The sequence below is a fragment of the Podarcis muralis genome, chromosome 13, assembly GCF_964188315.1.
Source record: "Podarcis muralis chromosome 13, rPodMur119.hap1.1, whole genome shotgun sequence".
Classification (NCBI taxonomy): Eukaryota; Metazoa; Chordata; class Lepidosauria; order Squamata; family Lacertidae; genus Podarcis; species Podarcis muralis.
In genome coordinates, this window is record NC_135667.1 from 46212235 (window position 1) to 46234328 (window position 22094).

The 22094-nt window shown below is 46.3% G+C and overlaps 2 protein-coding genes and 1 long non-coding RNA gene across 8 annotated transcripts in view; 2 read left to right on the plus strand and 1 right to left on the minus strand.

Annotated features, from left to right (window-relative positions):
- Positions 1 to 14385, minus strand: part of NBR1 (NBR1 autophagy cargo receptor) — a 29012-nt gene extending 14627 nt beyond the window's left edge. Inside the window, exons 1-10 of one of the 3 annotated variants that reach the window (XM_077917535.1) lie at positions 14229 to 14385; positions 11935 to 12045; positions 9163 to 9225; positions 7639 to 7657; positions 6034 to 6056; positions 4290 to 4493; positions 3738 to 3794; positions 2785 to 2993; positions 1552 to 1713; positions 616 to 822 (exon numbers count right to left, since the gene is read on the minus strand). In XM_077917535.1, the coding sequence (XP_077773661.1) occupies positions 616 to 822; positions 1552 to 1713; positions 2785 to 2993; positions 3738 to 3794; positions 4290 to 4493; positions 6034 to 6056; positions 7639 to 7657; positions 9163 to 9225; positions 11935 to 12036 (1046 nt within the window). In that variant the 5' untranslated portion in view covers positions 12037 to 12045; positions 14229 to 14385. Of the gene's footprint in view, positions 1 to 615; positions 823 to 1551; positions 1714 to 2784; positions 2994 to 3737; positions 3795 to 4289; positions 4494 to 6033; positions 6057 to 7638; positions 7658 to 9162; positions 9226 to 11934; positions 12047 to 14193; positions 14200 to 14228 lie in introns of those variants that run through there. The other 2 variants (XM_077917534.1, XM_077917533.1) reach the window with 2 other exon arrangements.
- LOC144325148 (uncharacterized) overlaps positions 1 to 22094 on the plus strand; it is a 197776-nt gene that overhangs the window by 107075 nt on the left and 68607 nt on the right. The window lies entirely within an intron of this gene.
- BRCA1 (BRCA1 DNA repair associated) overlaps positions 16709 to 22094 on the plus strand; it is a 57708-nt gene continuing 52322 nt past the window's right edge. For 3 of the 4 annotated variants that reach the window (XM_028701749.2, XM_028701752.2, XM_077917536.1), the window contains exons 1-2: positions 16709 to 16831; positions 19000 to 19093. In XM_028701749.2, coding sequence (XP_028557582.2) covers positions 19014 to 19093 — 80 coding nt within the window. In that variant the 5' untranslated portion in view covers positions 16709 to 16831; positions 19000 to 19013. The remainder of the gene's footprint in view (positions 16832 to 18999; positions 19094 to 22094) is intronic. The other variant, XM_028701750.2, reaches the window with a different exon arrangement.

The window sequence follows — 22094 nt, forward strand, 5'->3', positions numbered from 1 at the left end:
CTTCTGTCTCGCTTTGCACAGCTCTCACTTTGCTTGCCCATCCCTCCTCCCGCCTCGCTGTAAAGCAAGCAAAGCACCTGTCCCAGTGTCTCCTCCTCCTCCTCTTGCTCCGGCGTCACCGCGCTTTACAGCGAGGCGGGAGGAGGGATGGGCAAGCAGAGTGAGAGCTGCGCAAAGCGGGAGAGAAGCCATGTAAGTGGCTCTCGCTTTGCTTGCTTTAAAGCAAGAAAAGCGAGAGCCGCTTACATGCTCTGCGCAGAATATATTTTTTCTTGCTTTCCCCCTCTAAAAACTTATGAAGCAAAAAACACAGTAACTTTCCCCTCCTCTCTGCTGTAGCCCCATGAGTGCCTTGAAGATCAGCTCCACAAGACTGGGGCGGGGGGTTGGGGGAAGGGGAGGAAACAGAAACACCACTGTGCTAGCAGAACTCTGCTGGTGCTGCTTTGCATATAACCCCAGGGTTCAGGGAGTCAAATAAGTTACGAGTGCTGGAAACATTGCAGAGATTCACAATAGCCCATAGCTTGGCTAGGGCGCAGCATCCCCCAGAAGTGCTCCAAACATGCAGATAAAATTGCCTCCCCCATGCGGCTCAGTCCTCAGTTTGCTTACAGAAGTGTATTGGGCTGCAGGCTCTCTGATTTGGCAGCTGTCAAGCCAGCGTTTTCCAGAGCATGGACAGAGTTCCACAGATGGATCTTCCGGTGCAGCTTCAGCTGCTTCTTGAGTTCCCGCACCTCGGCTTTGCGTTGCTTCTTCTCTGCTCGCAAGCGCTGCTTCTCCGCCTTCAGAAAGCGCTTGTCCATCTGTTTCTGAAGCCTGCGCAGGTCGAAAGCAGAGATTGGTTTGCTTACAGGAGGATCTGCACACCTAAAGCCAGACCCAGGCTGTTGGGGGGGGGGGGGCAGGCGGTGGCTGTCGAGGCCATTTCCTTCAGCTGGGCTGAGCGTCACATCCAAAGGTCCCTCGGGTGCCAGTGGGGCATCTCATTGCGAATGGGGACATGAAAATTCTACGCAAAAGGCAAGGAACCTGTGGCCCTTGAGATGTTTGCAGGACTTCAACTCCCATCAGCCCCAGCCAGCAAAGCCAGTGGTTAGGGACAATGAGAGTTGGGAGTCCAATAATCTCTGGAGGGCTACAGGTTTACCATGCCTGCTCTACACAGTAGGCTCCTGGGTGCCTACTGGACAGAGGAAGAGAAAGAACTGCCGGGCCTCTCCAAACACTCTGTTGTAATATCAGCTCCATCAGGCTCCTACCCTCAACTTAGCAGCCATTTCATCAGGAAATGCTGGAAGACAAGCAATGTTTGGTTCCCTCTCTCAGTTAAAAATCTTTCCATTCCAGCTGATTGTTCTGCATCCTCCTGCCTCCCTATTCTTTTGTGCTGGGCAGTTTAGATTCACATTGCATTCCTTGCATACTGTACACAGGTAGGCAAAAGAAGCTTGAAGACAGAAAGCCACAGAACACAGGATGCCAGGTGGAAACTGAAATTTACATTGAACTTAGAACCAAATAGTTTTCAGAGCATGGACTACTTACCTGGCTTGTTCCAGAGTGGCAAAGCGAGGAGCGAACTGCCCAAGATTATACGTCTCTGAGATACACAATACTGGCTTCCTCAGTTTCAAAAGTACATGGTTAGGGTCGTGGGCATAGGTCCCCGTTTCACATGATTCACAGATGCTATAGGATGGGCACACACTGTCAAGAGAGGAAAGGCTATGAGATACCCAACAGCTTTTTCATCTTTTACTAACTGAACTGGTTAGATCAATTTGTGTTAAGGTGTGATTACAAATGCGAGAAAAGCCTGAAATAAAACAAAAGCAATTTTATTTCTGTTAGCATGCAGGCTAAAAGATTTCACTTCTCATAAAACGTTACCTTGCTTGTGAGCTATTCCACCATCCTTCCCGCCCCCAATTGGCTGAGCTTTTGCATTGCCATGACATGTTCACAAACATTCTAACGGCTTAGTGTGAAGGTGCCAGCGACAGGATTCTGAAAACACTGCAGCTTTTGAAAGGGAACTGAAATATAAGTTTGGATGGGAGGCTGGCGGCTGGGAAACTGAGTGGGTAAAGGACCCAGAAAGTTGAAGTGAAACTGACCCCTGAAGGATAACCAGTTTTACTACCAGGCGATGGTGGTGGAGATAAACAGCAAAGCTCTTGTCTTTTAGTAGCCCTGCAGCTGAGCTCTGTTGTCATCTACATCTCCCTTTCACGGTTGCCAAAATGAAGAAGCATCAGGAAGAGACAGACATCAGTAAGAGAATTCCTCAACTTGCTGATGTAGCTTGATTTGCCTTTCTTAATGCAGATTTTTTTAAAAGTATAAAAAAACCAAGAAAGGCAAACAGGTGAAGACAACAAATTTTTTAAAAGGGCAGAAGTGCCAATGAAAAGGGGGATTTAAAGGTCATTGCATTCCCCTCCCAATCCATAGAACATGCTTCCAATATTTATCTTGGATAATTTGGTCATAAGGACTAGAACTCTGACTTTTTACATAACTACACACACACTGAAGTGAAGTATCTGAAGAAGTGTGCATGCACACGAAAGCTCATACCAAGAAGTAACTTAGTTGGTCTTTAAGGTGCTACTGGAAGGAATTTTTTTTGTTTACACACACACACACACACACACACACACACACCCTTCCTTGCTTTCCCCTTCGAGTCTCTGGATGCCAAATTCGGACATTCTGGACACAAAGAACCAACGCAGCTGTACGATTTGCATTTTCACCCTTCTGCCCATGTCCTACCTGCACTGGTAGCGAATGCCCACGATAGAGGCCTGACAGTTACTGCAGGAGAGAAGCCAGTCAAAGGGGTTTCCTTGCACAGAGGGGCTCGCAGGGGTGTGGGGCGTGGTGCTGCTCAAGGAGCTGGGGAGCTGGCCAGAAAGGAGGAGCTTCTCGCTCAGCTTCTGTTCAAGCATTTCAACAGTCTCTTGAACCACTTGCTCCCGGAACTGGAAAGGGGAAGAGGTGTGTCATAAGCAAAGTCTCCTAGATTTTCTCTAAAAGGTACTTCCGCTCCGCTCCACTCCCCTGTCCCAGAACTGGTCCATGCAGAGATACGCTAGGATTGGGAAGCAATACGTAGGTTGATGACAACAAAATAGTATTGGCCACAAACACATACAGTGGTACCTCGGGTTAAGTACTTAATTCGTTCCGGAGGTCCGTTCTTAACCTGAAACTGTTCTTAACCTGAAGCACCACTTTAGCTAATGGGGCCTCCCACTGCCGCCGCGCCGCTAGAGCACGATTTCTGTTCTCATCCTGAAGCAAAGTTCTTAACCCAAGGTACTATTTCTGGGTTAGCGGAGTCTGTAACCTGAAGCGTATGTAACCTGAAGCGCATGTAACCCGAGGTACCACTGTACATTGTTATGAAACCCAGGACAATCACCATATTTATATGTTTTTGATTACCATATGCACTCCTCCACCCATTATAACACTTAAGATCAACTAAGTGCCCTCTTAACAATATGAGCCAAGCACTGGATATTTATCCAGACTGCAATTTGATGTAGCGTGGTGTCAAATTTCAACTTGCGGGCCAAGCTCCATCATGTTAAGGAAGCACAAGTGTGTGTTTGCGTGTGGAAATCTGTGGTTCTCATGGTCTGGCTTGAGAAACCCTCCAATGACCCCTTCCCCAAGGTCTGAAAAGACAAATAGAAATCTAAGAGCGGAGAGGAACTCACCCTTTCCAAATAGCTGGTGAACCACTCAGGAGGGGCCTCACTGGGATGCTGCTCACTCTGGGGAGACAAAAAGGAGGAGAAATGCAGCCACACAACTTAACACACAACTTCCTTGTACACAGTTCATCATTAACTTGAGACTGAGCAAACAGCGACACGCATTCTTTGAAGCAGGACACAGTGTTTTTCCTCCAAAAGAAAGATGAACACCAACTTCCCGCTAGGAACAGGAGTTTCGTTCTTCTGGCCAAGCAGAATGTAAGCAGCACCTTTCTACTTGTGGAGAGCAGTTCCTGAGCATCTGTCTCGTGTGTTCAGTTGCCTTAGCCGTGGAAAAGCCAGAGGCAAGCAAGCATCTCCCACTGCTTCTCAACAGCGCAGCTTTGAGTTTACAGAAAGCAGAATAGCTGCTTGCCACTGCTGGCGAGGGTGTAATGTGGAGCTGTGTTATAACTATCTGTTGGAAGCGCATAACATGTTGATATGCTTCTAGCGCATCAGGTAAACAGGATGGCTCCAGGGGCCCAAGGGACACACATCTTTTGTTCCTACCTGTCTCCTCTCATTCTCTCTTCCAGTATCTCTGTCCTGAGCCAAGGTCCGAGCAAGCATGGAATAGTGGGCAAGGGGCTTCCTCCCATCTCTGGGGCTCTGGGTTCTCTCAGCCTTCTTGGGGGCTTGCTGTGTAGGCATGCCCAGAGGAGCGCTTATTTGATAAACATTCATCTGTAGCCGATTGCCTTGTTTCACTGCAATCTAAAGAAAGAGCTTGCAATAACTATACTTGTACATGCACTCACACTCCCCCATGAATCCTGTGCAGGGCTTTCTTAAAGAGGCAAAGCTAAAAATGAAAATCACATGCGAACCTTGAATCAGTCCATCTTATTGTTCAGGGGAAACACAGCTGTTTGGAGTTAGAATAAAACGCACAAGCACACAAACTCAGAAACAGAGCAAACAAGAGGTTCTGAATCTGAGGCTGAGGAATGCCGCCTTGGTTTGTTTCCAAAGGTAGCTGGCATGGTAAACATGTAGAAATGAACCCTAGGAACAGTGTCAGGAAATGAAAAATATCCATCAAAAGCGGGGGCCAGGATCAAACTAAGGTTAACTTCTAGAAGAGAAAGGCAAAATTCAGACAGCGCGCCCACAAGACCACAAGTCTCTTTATGGGGCAAATTGACAAGCCAACAATTCTGCCTTGATGCACATTGCCTTGGCCAATTCACTTTTCTCAGCTTTAATTCTGCCAGCCTGTAAAATGGAAACAGTAAAAAGGATCTCTCACACAGGGTGGCCTGGAGGGTAAAACACCCACCCACAACAAATTAGCTTCAATGTACTCTGAAAATCCAAATGCTATAGGTAAGAGAGAGGACTTGAACCTTGAAGCACACATAAGAATGTCGGGAAAGGTGATGTGATCAGAGTTATATGAGAAAAAGAGGAGCTTAGCGGATGTGTCCTGAGCAAACTGGAGAGCCAACTGGGAGTGCAGTTACAGCAGTCCAGCTAAGAGGAGATCAGTGCACAGACAAGTGATCACGAAAGTGTAGTGTGGATTCGCAAGAACTTTACAGCACCCTGGAATGCACCAGTGTGTGTTAAGTGTAGCCGTTTTTACCTACACTGAAGTACAAGTAACATCATGACTCAAGCACCATCTTCTCAAGTATGCTTAATATTACAGGAACAGTCCTGCGAGGCTTAACACGACAGACACAGAGCAAATACTGGAGCTACAAAATTGGGGGGGAGGGGTTATATGCAACCTTCAGTGCAATGACTTTTGGCTGTACAACAGAATGTCCCCTCCACCTCCTCCTTTGCTAAATTTGTTGGTGCAAACAGAAATCCTTGTGCCAAAAAAATGAGTGCACTGGATGTCACGCTGGGTCTTGCCCCATCCCCTGCAGATTTCATGCAAGGTAGGCCTATTAGCATTACACTAAGCTTTGGTTAGAAAAATATTTAAATTCTTTTTGACAGCAGCAAGAGTGTGTCACAAGCAAGACATACCAGTGAGGGAGGCCTTCAGACTTTGCCCCCACCTCCATTCTGCTTCAGATATGAAATTTATGTGGGAGCAATGCTCCTACAACCGAGAGATAACAACATCACTCCCAATGAGCTTAAGGCACAGGGTGTTAAGAGAACCACTAGCAAAATCTGACAACCCTGAGAAATGTGGAAAGAAGAGATTTCCACAGATTCTTCCCACACCAAAGAATGCCCAGGATTTTGTAGATGTACTGTTTCACAAATAGCCATAAATGCTGATCACATCCATTACCTTAAGAGCTTCTTCGTATTCCTCTGTAAAGAGAGAGAAAGCCACGGTGAGCACTGTTGTATTCAGATGCAATAAAAGTCACATTTGCACATTTTATAAATCAACATCTACATTAGTCCTATGCTACGTGAATGTATTGTACTCTACTCACTAGGTTTCCTTCTGGCCGCTGCGTTAAACCCCATTTCCCCCCAATTCAAGGCCCATTCAAGGATGTGAAAGGGAAATTCCTACATTCATTCTGCAATGCATGAACTTAGGGACTTATTTAATGCTGACTGCTATCAATGAAAGCACAACCCATGTCCTGAGTTTCAAATCTTATATGCAAAAAAGTTTCCAGCTTGAAAAGAAAATAACCACTGCAGTGTCCTGGATTGTGTGAGTACATCACATTTCAGCTTTCCTCCAGTTTGGGAAATATTCAGGTTTTACAGCCTCTGAGTCAGTGAGGCCCAAATATATATTATTACATGCCACCCCTATTTCTGCCAAATGACACATGAGACTTCAGGGGTTCCAGGAGCTTAACCGGGGTTCCAGGAGCTTAACCAGGGTCCATGTTTCCTTTTGGGAATAAGACATAGAGCAGTCTGTGGTGTCTTTATGATACATGGTTTGTTTACACATATATACAAGCTGGAGTCTACAATGGAGGAAGTTTGCAGCAGCAGCAGCAGCAGTAGCAACAAAACATGCCAGGTTATTCCATACCTTTCGATGCTTTGAACTGCAGCCGGTAGAATTCGACGTTTCAATTAACACTTGTTGATTGTGTATCAGGACAGTAATCCTAGCCAACTTCATAAATCTGCCTAATTTAATTAGTGTTTACCTATGATAACTACTGGTGCTTATAAGCGAGTACATCATACCTCCCACTATTGCTAATACTGTACATACTTGGGTCTGGTCATTTGCGGTCTCTAGCTCTAATTCAATTCTAATGTTTATTAAAAGCCAAGCATTTGGCACTCTCAGACCTTGAACAGTGTAAATACTTGAGCCTAACTGACTCACAAGGGCATAAAAAATTTTATAGGATGCTAAGAGACTAAACAAAAAAACCTGACACTTGCCTACTGCCTGCAAGTCCTGCTCTCATTTGCTATTGGCTGTGCTGCTGTGATGTCATTGAACAGAAAGGAATCAACTCTTTTGTATGAGTGGAGTGGAGTCAGAAATGCAAAGTCATCAAGGAAGGGTGTAGGAAAGGCAAAGTCAGCAAGGAAGGGTGTAGGGAAAAAAGGCTGTGTGGAGAGCCCAAAGTGGTAGAGCAGGAACTGTATGACATTTTAATTTGAGCGAGCCAGTTAAATCTTTGGCTGCTAGTCTCAAGTATAATTACATAAAGGGAACCAGGAACACTGCAGTGAGAAAGTCTACTTCCTATCTGTACAGGAGAACTGCGAGGAAAACCCTGTAACTTCACTAAATGCAGACTTCTTTATGTGATGAAAGTGAGGCATGTTCTCCTGTGCATAAAAAGTGCAATACTATTTGTACCCAAATTTCCCCCTACAGGATATAAAAATGCAGGTTTTACTCAGAGAAATGCAGCTGATAACCCTCACCAGATGTTACAAGTGAGCAACAGAAACTCACCTGCGGTATTGACAGACACCTGTGAAAAGAAAACAAGCACAAATGAAGGCTTATTCCCTGCTGCTGGTCACATTCACCACCTTAAAATTAAAAGGGGATTTCTCATCCAGGATTTCAGAGCAGTTGCCTGGCTTCTGTCACCACTCCCATTGTTTCTAGCCACTCTCCTTCATATCATTAGCTTGCTTCCCTTCTTACCACCCCACAAAGTAGGTTCATAGTTTTAAGGCATTGTCCAGCCCAGCAACTCCACCCAGGCTATGATTCAGGAGATTGAACCCAGGGCAACAGATACACACCAGACAGACTTTATTCAAGTTTTATACGCTGCAAATCTCCCACTAACACAACACATAAAAGCTTTTCATAATCCACGACACTCTTCTAGGGCAGGACTGTTACAGACTTCACTTCTGAAGTTCTCTAAAGGTAAAGGTAAAGGTAAAGGTACCCCTGCCCATACGGGCCAGTCTTGACAGACTCTAGGGTTGTGCGCCCATCTCACTCTATAGGCCGGGGGCCAGCGCTGTCCGCAGACACTTCTGGGTCACGTGGCCAGCGTGACAAAGCTGCATCTGGCAGGCCAGCGCAGCACACGGAACGCCGTTTACCTTCCCGCTAGTAAGCGGTCCCTATTTATCTACTTGCACCCGGGGGTGCTTTCGAACTGCTAGGTTGGCAGGCGCTGGGACCGAGCAACGGGAGCGCACCCCGCCGCGGGGATTCGAACCGCGACCTTTCGATCAGCAAGTCCTAGGCACTGAAGCTTTAACCCACAGCGCCACCCGCGTCCCTTGTTCTGAAGTTCTCTACACAATGACAATGACACCAATTAGCCTAATAAGTTACAATAGGAGACCCAGCCTCTCCTCAGCCCAGCAAGATTTCCTCATTTTGGAATCTTAGCATGTCGGTTCTCAGCAATGGAGAAATGTGGAGAGGCAGGTACCAAAATGTACTGAACACAGAAAGACTGACTTCTGGTAAAAATGAATAACTTATCTCCCTTCTCCTGGGATAAGCAAGACCAGGCCTATTGGCATTAGAGGGTGGTGTTCAGTTTGTGACGTGCAACTGATCCAATGTAGACAGAAAACGTCATACAGTGGAAAAGAGCCAGTACACCTTATGCAACAGGAATATCACAGCAGATGTTTTAAGACTACAACTCTCATCATCCCCAACCACTGGACATTATGTTCTAGGGCTGAAGGAGCGTTGTGGTTCAACTGCATCTGGAGAGCTACATCTTCCCCATTCCTGTTGTAGGCAGATTTTATTTCAGGATATTCTCAGACTCCTATGAATTCCCATTCTGTTAAAACAGGCTTCAAGATCGAGAGAACCCAAAGACTAAATATTACTCAATACAGAACAAGCGTTCACTGATTGAGAAAGGAAGCTATTTTGTAAGAGATGCGAGTTTCTTTATAGGGAATTGACGGTGTCAGACTCCGTAAACCTCCCTCTCCAAACTTTCACATTTAAAACAGACCCTACACAGGAACTGTGGAGATAACGTACCTCGTCTTGATCCTCATCTAGGTACTTGATCTGGATATCATTCAGTTCAAATGAGACTTTCACCTGCAAGAGAATGGAAGTGCGGTGAACTAGGCTGCTATGCCTGGGGTCAGCAAACTTTTCCAGCAGGAGGCCGGTCCACTGTCCCTCAGACCTTGTGGGGGGGGGGGTCAGACTATATTTTGGAGGGAGGGTGAATGAATTCCTATGCACACTGGGAAGAATGGGGCGGGGGAAGGACAGGCGAAATAAAATAAAAAATAGTGTGCATTAAAGCGGGGGGGGGGGGGAGGCTCCTCAACAAACAAGCTCACACACCACCAAGCTGCTCATCCTTCAGCCACACTCCAAAACACACACACACAGACCCACAATCGCCCCACGGAGAAAAGGGCAGCAAGTTCAATATGCAGAGAACGGCCGATGGCGGCTCCAGAGAAGCAGCTCGGGGGGGGGGGGGACTGGAAGAAGAGGCGAGGGGGGCAAGTAGTCCTCCTCCCCACCCCCACCCCTTCTCGGTTTGCTGCCTGCCTCATTTGCCGAAGGGCTGGCAGCGGTGGCGCGAAACAGGCTTCCTCCCTGCCTAGACAAAGAGCTGCCGCTACTGCTTTTCATGAAGCGGGTGGGCAGAGTGAACTTGTCAGCTCTACTCTGCTCTGCTCTCTGGCCCACAGCGGCACCAGGGCGGCGGTGGCGGGAGGAAGATTATTATTATTACAACTATTTCCCCAATGGCCTGACTTGGAGGGAGAACAAGAGGAGAAATGTTGGTGGGAAAGCAGAGAGAAAGAGAGGGAAGAGGATTTTTGTCCTTCCACCATCTACCTCCACGTGCGCGCTCAGCTTCTGGGGGCACAAAACAATACAAACACTAATAATAATACTAATAATAATAATAATGATATCGGGGTAAGTAACCAAGCAAAGGTGTGTGAAGGAGGCGTGTCGCTGCAGCCGCCCGCTGTGGTGCAGGGCTGCATGGTAGAGGCAGCGCCAGCCAGCTTGGCTGCCCGGACAGAGCTTCTGCAGGCGACGGGAGAAAGAGGCCGAGCTGACCACTGGACAGTTTGCTTAGCAGCCCATCCTCCCTGCCCCCAATGCCCAGGATTTCATCAGATGCTGCTCACATGTTTTTAAGCCTTTCCTTGCGGCCATTAGGGCTACAAGCAAGGCAATAGAAATAATAACAGATTCTCAAGAGTGCCAGTATGAAATTCCAGAGAATCTGAGGACTAAGTTATATTCCAAAAATATTTGCCAGACTCTCCAGAGAAAATGTACCTTGCACCAATCATGTAGTGCTCCACTCACTGCAAGCCAGTAGTGTGCAAGCAAGGTAAACACCTGTGTACAAAGGGCAAAGCAAGCTCACGATAAAATCCAGCCAAACTATCCCTCAGCCAAGAGGCAGAATAAGTGGGCATTTCTTTTACTTTGTGACAGACAGCAACACTGGATTTGCATTCAGCCAGACTTCTCTTTCAGCAGCAGAACTGCAGAGATCTGTGCACTTCCTGCCACTTTCAGGACTAGGTGCTGATTTACAGTGGTACTTTGGTTTACGAACTTAATCCGTTCCGGAAGTCTGTTCTTAAACCAAAGCGTGCTTTCCCATAGCAGTGGGGGACTCAATTTACAAATGGAACACACTCAACAGGAAGTGGAACATGTTCTGCTTCCAAGGCAAAGTTCACAAACCAAAACACCTACTTCCGGGTTTGCAGCGTTCTTAACCCAAGTTGTTCATAAACTAAGCTGTTCTTAAACCAAGGTACCACTGTATTTCAAGCAGATCTGAGTAATCAGCTCTGCTTCCTAGTAGGTTCTCCCTTCAAATAAAAGTCCATCCTGTTGGATTGTAGCTCAGTCCCCATCTAGCTCCTCATGAAGTTCCTATCAATTTCCTGTGTGCCAGGCCTCATTTGTTTGCTCCCATGGAGCCGACAGAGCACAAATGACATTCAGAAAGTTAAATGGGAACTCAACTTACATTTATGGCTACCATCACCAGGGACTCACCATCTTTGGCAAACCTTGGTAAGCAAGCCGAAAGTGGTGGCTGCCCCTTCCTTGTCACTGATCTGGCACTGTGTCTCCACACAAGGTCAGGGACAATCTGCTACGTTAGGTTTGAAATGGGAAAGTTTTGATGAGGGGTTGCTGGGTTGGCCACTGTGTGGCTGAGGCACTTCAGCCATGTCAGCAGGGCAGCAGCCAAACAGCCTTTAGTATTCTTTCCTATCTCAAGAGTTGGTAAGGGGTGGGAATCACTGTGCAAGAGCCAGACAATTCTCACTCACCTCTTCCTAACTGGGAAGAAGGGCCTGGGGTTTATATCATGCTTGCCAGAAGGCAGTGGCAAGCTTATCATGGCTAGGGGTGGGTGATATCTGGTTTTCAATATCACTATATATCACCAGCTAAACATAATGATATACCAATATATCACAATGCCTAAAATAAGGATGGAGCCATGTAGAACCACTGGCTACCTTCACAGTTTTTCCCACCTAATTTTGCATAGAAGACACACGCAACATGATTTGCAATATATTGCCAGGTCAAAAATATGAACCCAATATAATGATATGGATTTCAAAACAGGTTTTGGATGCTATATCGATATAATCATCCAGCCCTAATCATGGCAAGCAAAAATGTGGAAGTCTGATAACCAGAGTTAACTTTCATTCTATATATAAATTTTGAAAATTCATCTACTTTTCCCCCTATGTTGTTCAGTGTATTTCATCCATCAAAGATCCAACTCACCATGGCTTCCACATCAGCCCATGTGGTATTAGATGAATCTGACACAAGGAAGCTCTGTGTGTCACCTTGGAAGGTCACACTGAGATTTACCTGTGGATCCATGCCGCAGGACTATGGAAAGAAAACGAAAGCAATTAAAATCTAAACAGCTTGGATGCTTTGAAGTGAATGCAACCACCTCCAGAAAAAGAGGTGCTGTGGCTCTGGTTTACTTGAATGGTTTTTTTCTGCTCCTGAAGCCCTCCCTGTTCCGCCCTGTCCCCCCTGCCAGCCAGCCGAGCACCATAATTCCCCAGTGCTTAGGCAATAACACTTTGTACCTGCTCACAGCTTCTCTTTTAATATTACAACAGTGAACTTTGACTGGGCCGATTTACTTGTAAATAACTTTTGAAAAATAATAAAATAGCACATCTATTTTGTCTCAAGTGAGGCTATCAAGAGAAAAAGCTGGTTTTACACCAAGCTATTTGGTTTTAAACAGCCCAATATTTAGATATTGTCACTCACTCAATTTATTTTCTTTTTTTACAGACACCGCCCAGATTCATTCTAGATAATCTCTCAACAGCTGTTTGCATGATTTAGTGCTTCCAATCACCTGACTCTAATTTTCCTAACGTCATAAACAAACTAGACCATATACAGTAGTTTACTAAACACCACCCACTAACATTTCTTACTCCTGTAATCATGTCCACCCAGGACCTCATCTTATTTAAAAATAAACAAATCCAACTACACTTTTAAGAAATTCAGATTAACGACAACTGAAAAACAGGGATTTCAACAACAAGAGCTGTGTCTTGCTAATGCAAATAATGAACATTTTGTAAAATACTAATGTGTTATGCCAACCATTTCCAAGATCAGAAATGCCTTTTACTTCAGCCACCAACCCACTATTTAAACACTTTCTAACACCAGATCTCATTGAGATTTATGTACATCTACCGCTGTTGACGTTCTTACTATTGTTTTTCTCTTCATATCTTCTGTTTCGACAATGGCATTGATCTCTTCTTTGCCCTCCCCTCAACCCTGTTGAGCACAGACTGTACTACTTAGTTCATACACAACCCAGTTACAGGTTATATGACCCACAGACTGAAGCCCAACCTGTTAAACAAATGACACAGCTGAGATAAAAGGGGTGGGGAGAAGTCCTGCAATAGCTGAACTACAGATACAACAAGGCAGGTACAGATTATGTTTTAACTGGAACACTACGAAGATTCCCGAGGGGGAACCATCTTGGGAGTAAATCCCTGGGCACAGGAAATTGCATTCTTACAGGGTGCATACCGGAAACTCGGCTATCCATCTGACCTAGTTGCCTGTCTTGGCGAGAGATTGCCCTGAAGCCAAAACAGCACCAACAACCCTGAGTTTAAAGGCCGCAACTGCCACACACCATACTTGCCTGATGGGAGAAAACTCCAAGACCATAACTGAGACAAGAAGAGCTTGGAGGCTATGGGATCAAGCAGCATTAGCCACGTATTAGCAAATGGGAGATATTTCTTTTTGGGCGTGTGTGTGTGTATATATATATATATATATATATATATATGTATGTGTGTGTGTGTGTGTGTGTGTGTATATATATACATACACACACACACATGTATATGTATATGAATATATATATATATATATATTCATTCATATATATATATATATACACATACATATACATACATTACACACACACACACACACACACATATATATATCTCCTACCACCACTAAACATCCCTTTGGGCTTCCATGGTGTTTCTGGGCTGCATTTGAAATAGGTTGGCAGGCAGCAGGCGAGGCGATGCTAGGCTACTCACCCAGCTGTGAAATTATTTATTATTATTATTATTATTATTATTATTATTATTATTATTATTAATATTTAAATTCGTATACTGCCCTTCATCCGTAGATCTCGGGGTGGTTCACAGAATAAAAACACGAGATCGAAACACAGAATAAAAACACAAAATAACCCCCCCACACACACACATACACAACATATTTAAAAGGGTGCAGAAATGAAGGCAGGGAAGCAACTTGGGTTCCCCCCCCCCCACCGTCGCCTCAGAGAGATTTTTTTTTACTCGCCACAGGGCACGAGAGAGAAACTAACCCCATTATAACCACATAGACAATAGTGTGGTGGTTGTTGTTGTTTACAGAAGGGGGGGGGAAGGATATCCTTCTCTCCCCTCCGCAGTCCCCAGCCCACCGAAGCGACCCTGCTTCCTCCGAGTCGCGCCGCCGCCTCAGGACAGAGCGGCCCTTACCGTCGCGCCGCCGGGTCCCCTGGGAGCTGCTCCCGCCCGCAGCTGTCTCGGCAGCGAAGGCTCCGGCGGCCCCTTCTCTTCGCACCTCCTCGCGCCCGCCCCGCGCTGTGACGCGGAGGAAAAACATGGCGGCTCCACCCGAGGCTGGGGCCCTCGCAACAGCGGCTGCCGGGAGGTGATTGGACGCCGCCGAGCGCCGCTCACGCCGCTCTCTTCATTCCATTGGGCGGCTCGGGTAGGCGGGGTCGGTGGGCAGGGGAAGGGCCTGGGAACCACAACAGCGGCGACAGAAGTGGGCGTGGCGCATTCGATCGCCCCGAGAAGGCATTTCCGGGTTTGGGAGGGAAGATGCCATTTTTCCCCCCCCGCCCGCGCGCCTTCAAGCGCGTTTCCGGGGAGTGACGTGAAAGCGGCCTGGAACCCTTGGGGAAGAAGGCGGGGCTAATAGCAATAACAACAACAATAAATATTATTAATTATTTAATGATTATTTGCATTAATTATTATAATATAACAATATAATATGTATTGTTGTTAATAATAATAATAATAATAATAATTTATTATTTATACCCCACCCATACAATAACCTATTAAACATGAAAGCTTCCCTAAACAGGGCTGCCTTCAGGTGTCTTCTAAAAGTTTGGTAGTTATTTTTCTCTTTGATGGGAATTGTAGTCCTAATAATAATAATAATAATAATAATAATAATAATAATTTTATTATTTAGACCCCGCCCATCTGGCTGGGTCTGCCCAGCCACCCTGGGCAGCTTCCAACAAAGTATTAAAATACAGTGGTCTGTTAAACATTAAAAGCTTCCCTAAACAGGGCTGCCTTCAGATGTCTTCTAAAAGTCTTTTAGTTGTTGTTCTCTTTGACATCTGGTGGGAGGGTGTTCCACAGGGCGGGTGCCACTACCAAGAAGGCCCTCTGCCTGGTTCCCTGTAACTTGGCTTCTCGCAGTGAGGGAACCGTCAGGAGGCCCTCGGGAACGATGGAGGTGGAGATGCTCCTTCAGAAAGAAATTGACTTCCCACCCCCACTTCCGCAGTGTTTTCGCTGGAGTTTCCTTTCCTTTTCATAGTTCAACTAAGGCAGGCTATACAGACAGAAACAATAAAGAACGGGCAGACAATACCAACAAGTGGGTTATATTCCTGCATCACAGCGGGTTGGACTAGATGACCCACAGGATCCCTTCCAACGTGACGCTTCTGTAAGGGAGTCATCTATTTCCCGTCCCAACAATGAGAGAAGGGCATCATGCGAGTTGTAGTCTCGCCCAAAGAGCCCGAAGTGACAGCTTGTTCCTCTCATCTTCTTAAAACTTAACACCCCGAAGGTGGACGAAGAAGTAATAGGTTTCCCTATTGATAGGGGTTCCTTTCCCCTGAGTCAGAAAAAAACCAGAAATAATTTTTCCGCTTTTTTTGGGGGGGGGGAGAGCTTATACCAGTGCCCCCTCGCAGCCTCCATTCAAATTGTAAACATTAATAATAATAGTAAAGGTAAAGGTACCCCTGCCCGTATGGGCCAGTCTTGACAGACTAGGGTTGTGCGCTCATCTCACTCTATAGGCCGGGGGCCAGCGCTGTCCGCAGACACTTCCGGGTCACGTGGCCAGCGTGACGAAGCTGCTCCAGCGAACCAGCACCAGAGCAGCACACGGAACGGGCAGGGGTACCTTTACCTATTTATCTACTTGAACTTAAGAGTGCTTTCGAACTGCTAGGTGGGCAGGAGCTGGGACCGAAGGACGGGAGCTCACCCCGCCGCGGGGATTCAAACCGCCGACCATGCGATCGGCAAGCCCTAGGCGCTGAGGTTTTACCCACAGCGCCACCCGCGTCCCTATTAATAATAATAAGTAATAATAAATATGCCTGTTGTCTTTGTCCATGGAGTTTTCTTGGCAGGGATACTGCTGAGAGAGCGGATGCCAGTCAGTGTAGACCATGGGTTGGCAAACTAAGGCCTGGGGGCCGGATCCGGCCCAATTGCCTTCTAAATCCGCCTGCAGACGGTCCGGGAATCAGTGTGTTAAGTAGAATGTGCCCTTTTATTTAAAATGCATCTCTGGGTTATTTGTGAGGCTTGCTTGGTGTTTTTACATGAGTAGAATGTGCCCTTTTATTTAAAATGTGTGGGGCATAAGGATTTGTTCAATTTCCCCTCCCAAAATATAGTCCGCCCCCCCACAAGGTCTGAGGGACAGTGGACCGGCCCCCTGCTGGAAAAGTTTGCTGACCCCTGGTGTGGACAACACTGAGCCGATAAAGCAGCTCAGCCTCCCTTAAACGTTGCTCAGAAATTGAGGTGAAACACAGCGCGATTTCCTCCGCTGTCATTCCCCGCGCGGGCAATGGGGGGGGGGGGGGAGAGTGGCGTTGTGGTTCACGTGATCGCGACGGATGCGGAAGCGAGGAGATGATTGGTTGGCGAACAGGTTGCCTAGGGGACGGTTCTGAAAGAAGGCGCGAAAAGGGGCCAGAGAGACGGTTGGAGGAAGAGCGAGAGAGAGCGCGCGCGTGACGACTGACTGAGGGGACATAGGCGTGAGGGGAGAGAGCGAAACGGGGTTTGGCGTTTGTCTTGAGGTATCTTTAAATGGGGTTTTTTTTGGGGGGGGGCGGCGGCGAGAGAAGGCTAACAGCGTCCAGGTAGCCGGCGGGGGGGAAATTCCCTTCGGGGCGCAGTTAGGCAACGTGGCTTGAAAAAGAGAGTTATCTGACCGGACGGGGAAAGCTTGCGAAATGGGAAGGGCGACTTGCGGGTGTTGTGTGTGTCTTGAAGACTCGGAATTTCGCCCAGTTTTTAAAAGAAGGTCCGGGGCCCAGCGGTGTTTCCCTAAATTAAAACCAGGGACTCGCTTCATGAGGCAGCGTCGGTCAAACGGCGGCTATTTTATTTATTTTCTTTTTTGGGTGGGTTGTTATTGGGTTGTTTTTTATTTTGATTATTCAGTGTTTATTCTGATTTTGTTCTGTGAATCGCCCTGAGACCTTCGGGTGTAGGGCGGTATATAAACTGAATAAATAATAGATTTATATTTATAACTTTTGTTAGCTGCTTTATCTCGCCCAGGGCAACAAAACAAACCAACATTAAAACCCAAGGGTTGGGGGGGTGGGAAGTGCATTATCCATAGAATTGTAGAGTTTGGGAAGGGACCCCCGAGGGTCATCTAATTCCCAACCTTGTGCCTCCAGCTGTTTTTGGCCTACAATTCCCATCATCCCTTGCCACTGGTCTTGCTAGTCAGGGATGATGGGAGTTGTAGTTCAAAAACAGCTGGAGGCACAAGGTTGGGAAACACAACCCCTTGCAGTGCATTAAAAACATCCTACCCACTCCTAAAAGGCCACTGAGAGTTAAAGGTTAAAAAGGAAAATCTTTGCCTGGTGCCTAAAGCTAAATGAAGGCGACAGGCAAGCAATAGATTCCCGAATCAGTGGGTGTTCACTTCTCTTCTGTTTGTGGCGGCTAGCCAAGTTTTTCTCTCTCCAGTTTTCTCCAATAGGCGAGACAGGGTGGGGTCTGGGGCACATAGTTTCTTCTGGCCAGCATTCATGCCTTTGCCACCTCCCTGCAACTGGTTAGGTGTATTTGTGGCCTTAGTCAGGCTTTTCTGCTGCATCCTTAAAGGTAAAGGGACCCCTGACCATCATGGGTAGGCAAACTAAGACCCGGGGGCCAGATCCAGCCCAATCGCCTTCTAAATCCGGCCCGCAAATGGTCCGGTAATCAGCGTGTTTTTACATGAGTAGAATGTGTGCTTTTATTTAAAATGCGTCTCTGGGTTATTTGTGGGGCACAGGAATTCATTCATTTTTTTCCCTTCAAAATATAGTCTGGCCCCCCACAAGGTCTGAGGGACGGTGGACCAGCCCAGCCCCCTGCTGAAAAAGTTTGCTGACCCCTGCTTAAAATGATGTCATTGCCCCACCCCTTCATCCATTTACAGTGCTACCTCTGGTTACATATGCTTCAGGTTACAGACTCCGCAAACCCAGAAATAGTGCTTCAGGTTAAGAACTTTGCTTCAGGATGAGAACAGAAATCATGCTCCAGCGGCGCGGCAGCAGCAGGAGGCCCCATTAGCTAAAGTGGTGCTTCAGGTTAAGAACAGTTTCAGGTTAAGAACGGACCTCCGAAACGAATTAAGTACTTAACCCAAGGTACCACTGTATAAGAGAAAGGGGTGGGAGTTATAAGGAAAAGGAAAGAGTAGCCTGTAGTGCAACACACTTCTATTGAAGATGAATATTTCAGTGCTACATGGTTTCTACTATGTAGGAACAAATTTATATGTTTATTATCATTCATTTAATCATGATGTTAAAAGTTATTAGTAACATTCAGGGTTTGTTGATAGCAACAATAATCCTTCTGTGAGAAAAAATGTCCAGTGATCCTGCTGATCCTCATTTGTTCACCATATATCTACATAGCAAGTAATTATGCTGTGAGTGAAACATGCATATGATCGGGTTGTAAGGTTGCAGTTGTCTGTCTACTTAGCAGTGAGTAACTTTAAAAAAAGTAGTCACTGGGTTGAACTGAAATGTTACTGGATTTGCAGAATAAAAGACAATTTTACTGGTTCATTTGCACACTTACTGTGGGTGTAAAAGTCCTCTGAACTCAATAGGCCTTATTTCCAAGTCAGTTTGGGCTACTCATTTAATAGAACCTTAGGTCTGAAACTGTAGTTTAGGCCTAGAATGCTAGACTATTTTAACATGAAGCCTTTTAATTTTTGAAGGTGTAGAAGACATTATGGATTCCTCCATTCCAAGCATTGCGGAGGTTCGTGGCATATTGCTGGCTATGCAGAAGAACTTGGAATGCCCAATATGGTATGAAAAAAAATTAGTGTCCTCATGACTTCTGATTCAAAATACAATATATAAAGACTGTTCTTAGAAGTACTGTGCTTTGAACGTGGGTGTCACAGGGAACTATGATTAGTTTAAAATCTAAAGCGGAAGCTTTTGATCTTGTGAAAGAGGACTGGGAAGATGAGAGAATGTGAACGCCATGATTTCCTGTTAGGTTTCAACTGAGCCTGTATCTTTCAGATTCTTTTTTCTCAATTACTCTTTATTAGTTTTATATATGGCATCCAAACAACACAAAAAACACAGTAAGCCTTCTGCCAGCTGCAAATGAGTAAGAAGCAGGGAAGGCACATCTCCATTGCCCAATTAAGCTTTTTATCTGAAAGTTTATAGTATGTGTGAAGTGCTTTTTCATAGAATGCTCCTGCCAGCTTGCTGTATTTGTGTCACATTGTTCAAAATTAACCCTATATGAATGTGCAATTATTTTCCTCCTTTGGCTTATTTGAGTCTCTGACCTCCTGTGTCTCCTTTTGGCACATCTGCAGTATTGGTTTGAACCAGCTGAATTGTCATAGGAGTCCTCTGAGGATTGCTGTAAATATCACTGAAGATGCTAGGAATTTTTTTTATTGGAGATCTCTAATTGCTTTAAAGAATTACTAGGATTCCTTGCATGGGAATTGCAGCAGTTAAACAAGCTTGAAAATCATTTAGGATTCTAGTATAGATGTGCCATAGCAGGCTTTGGTCATGTAGAATATAAAGCTATGGTTAAATACTATATGCATTCATAGTGATGTGCATAGCTAAGAGTTGGGTTTGCTATTTTGCATTGTAGAATGGTGTCTGGGTCTGGTGATTTCCTCTCCCCCCCCCCCCACTGCTTTGAGTTTGAGTGGGTCAGCTTGCATGATGCTTGAGTCCCTTGCAATTGCTAGGGGCCTGGACCCAGCAAGGCTTAAAATCTAATGGGGGATTTGATTGTTGAAGTAGCCAGACCAGTTTCTTGGTGAGTGAATGGGCCTAAGCATGGTTGTTAGTGTAACAAAGGAAGTGGCTTTGTAGCAGAGGACAAATGAGTGAGCCCTCTCCTTTACCTGGCTGGTGATGAGAGGGACAATTGCCAGAGTGGTATATGAGAGAACTGGGCTAGAAGCATACAGCAGCTAGAGAGTCATGCTTGATTTCTGCTTGAGTCCAAGGTTGTGACTGGGAGAAGCAATAGCTCTTGGAGTGTTAATGCTGTGAGCCCCTCAATCTTGGGCTCAGGTTGCATGTGTGTGTAAATAAACCATATATCACAAAGACATTACAGTCTCCATCGTCCCTCATTCCAAGGAATCGAAATCCTGGGTGTGCACCTGGAAACCCTGGCATCTCACACTGCTGGGAAATTGGGGTGACATGCAACACTATGCTGGTGCTAAATACTTGTTGTCATGGCAGCAAACACTTGGGGGCACCAAAATCAAGGACATAAGTGTTACACTAGAAAATGCAGTCCTAACATCAGACCACTCTAATATGCTTCATGCTTGTTTTATTATGTGTATTGTATTCTCATGGGATCTTTGAATGAAGATCGTTTTGCTCCAGAATGTTTTATAAAACCAAGCAGATACTTGTCATCCTGACAAGACAGAAGTACTGTTTTGGGGGGATAGGGGAGAGTGGGTGTGGAGGACTCCCTGGTCCTGAATGGGGTTACTGGGCCCCTGAAGGACCAGGGGCGCAGCCTGGGAGTCATTTTGGACTCATAGCTGTCCATGGAGGTGCAGGCCAATTCTGTGTCCAGGGCAGCTGTCTACCAGCTCCATCTGGTACGCAGGCTGAGACCCTACCTGCCTGTGGACTGTCTTGCCAGAGTGGTGCATGCTCTAGTTATCTCCCACTTGGACTACTGCAATGCACTCTATGTTGGGCTACCTTTGAAGGTGAGCCGAAAACTGCAGCTAATCCAGAATGTGGCAGCTAGATTGGTGACTAGGAGTGGCCAAGACCATATAACACTGGTCCTGAAAGACCTACATTGGCTCCCAGTACGTTTCTGAGCACAATTCAAACTGTTGGTGCTGACCTTTAAAGCCTTAAACAGTCTCGGCCCAGTGTACCTGAAGGAGCATCTCCACCCTCATCATTCAGCCTGGATAGTGAAGTCTAGCTCTGAGGGTGTGCTGGTCCTGTGGGTTACCCAAGAGGTGAGGTCCAAGTCCGGTCCGTGGTCAAAGGTGCAACGTGGAGGCAGTCCGTAGTAGCTGAAGCTGGGTGCAGGGCAGGGAGTTGGGTGAAGTCAGGAACAGGCATGCAAGCAGGGAGCCGGGGCAGGTCAGGAGCTCTGGCAGAAAAGCAGGACAGGGTTCAGGCAGGAACTAGCTCCCGCAACTTGGGACTGGGGCTGGCTGGCTTTTATCTGCCCCGAGGCATAGGGCAGCCCCGATCCTCTGATGACTCGCCTCTCCTTACCTGGAGGTGAACACTCCTCCTAAGGGAACTTAGTTCCCTCCACCTCTCTGCCCTGAGCCTCTGTAGCTCAGGAGAGGCTGGAGGGTTACCAGACCCAGAGGCAACCTCAGCTTCCTCTGACGAGGCTGAGAGTGGAGCAATAGGTTCCATCATCTCAGGAGCCAGAGCAGACTCAGCTGATGCCTGCACCTGAGGATCCAGCACAGGTGATGACCCTTCAGGCTCATGCCCCAGCCCCGGCTCAGCTGGTTCTGGAGGCGGAGAATCCTGTGCAGGCTGGGATCCCTCAGGTTCAGCATCCGAGTGAATCCCAGGCCATCACATGTTTGATGTTTTATTGTGCTTTTAATTCTGTTGGGAGCCGCCCAGAGTGGCTGGGGAAACCCAGCCAGATGGGCAGAGTATAAATAATAAATTATTATTATTATTATTATTATTATTATTATTATTATTATTATTATTTTGAGAATCGCTGCAGCTTGTCAAAGATGTTCAATTAAGCTCAGTTCAGATGTTGTGGACAAACCATAGACAGAGCATCAGACTCAGGTGT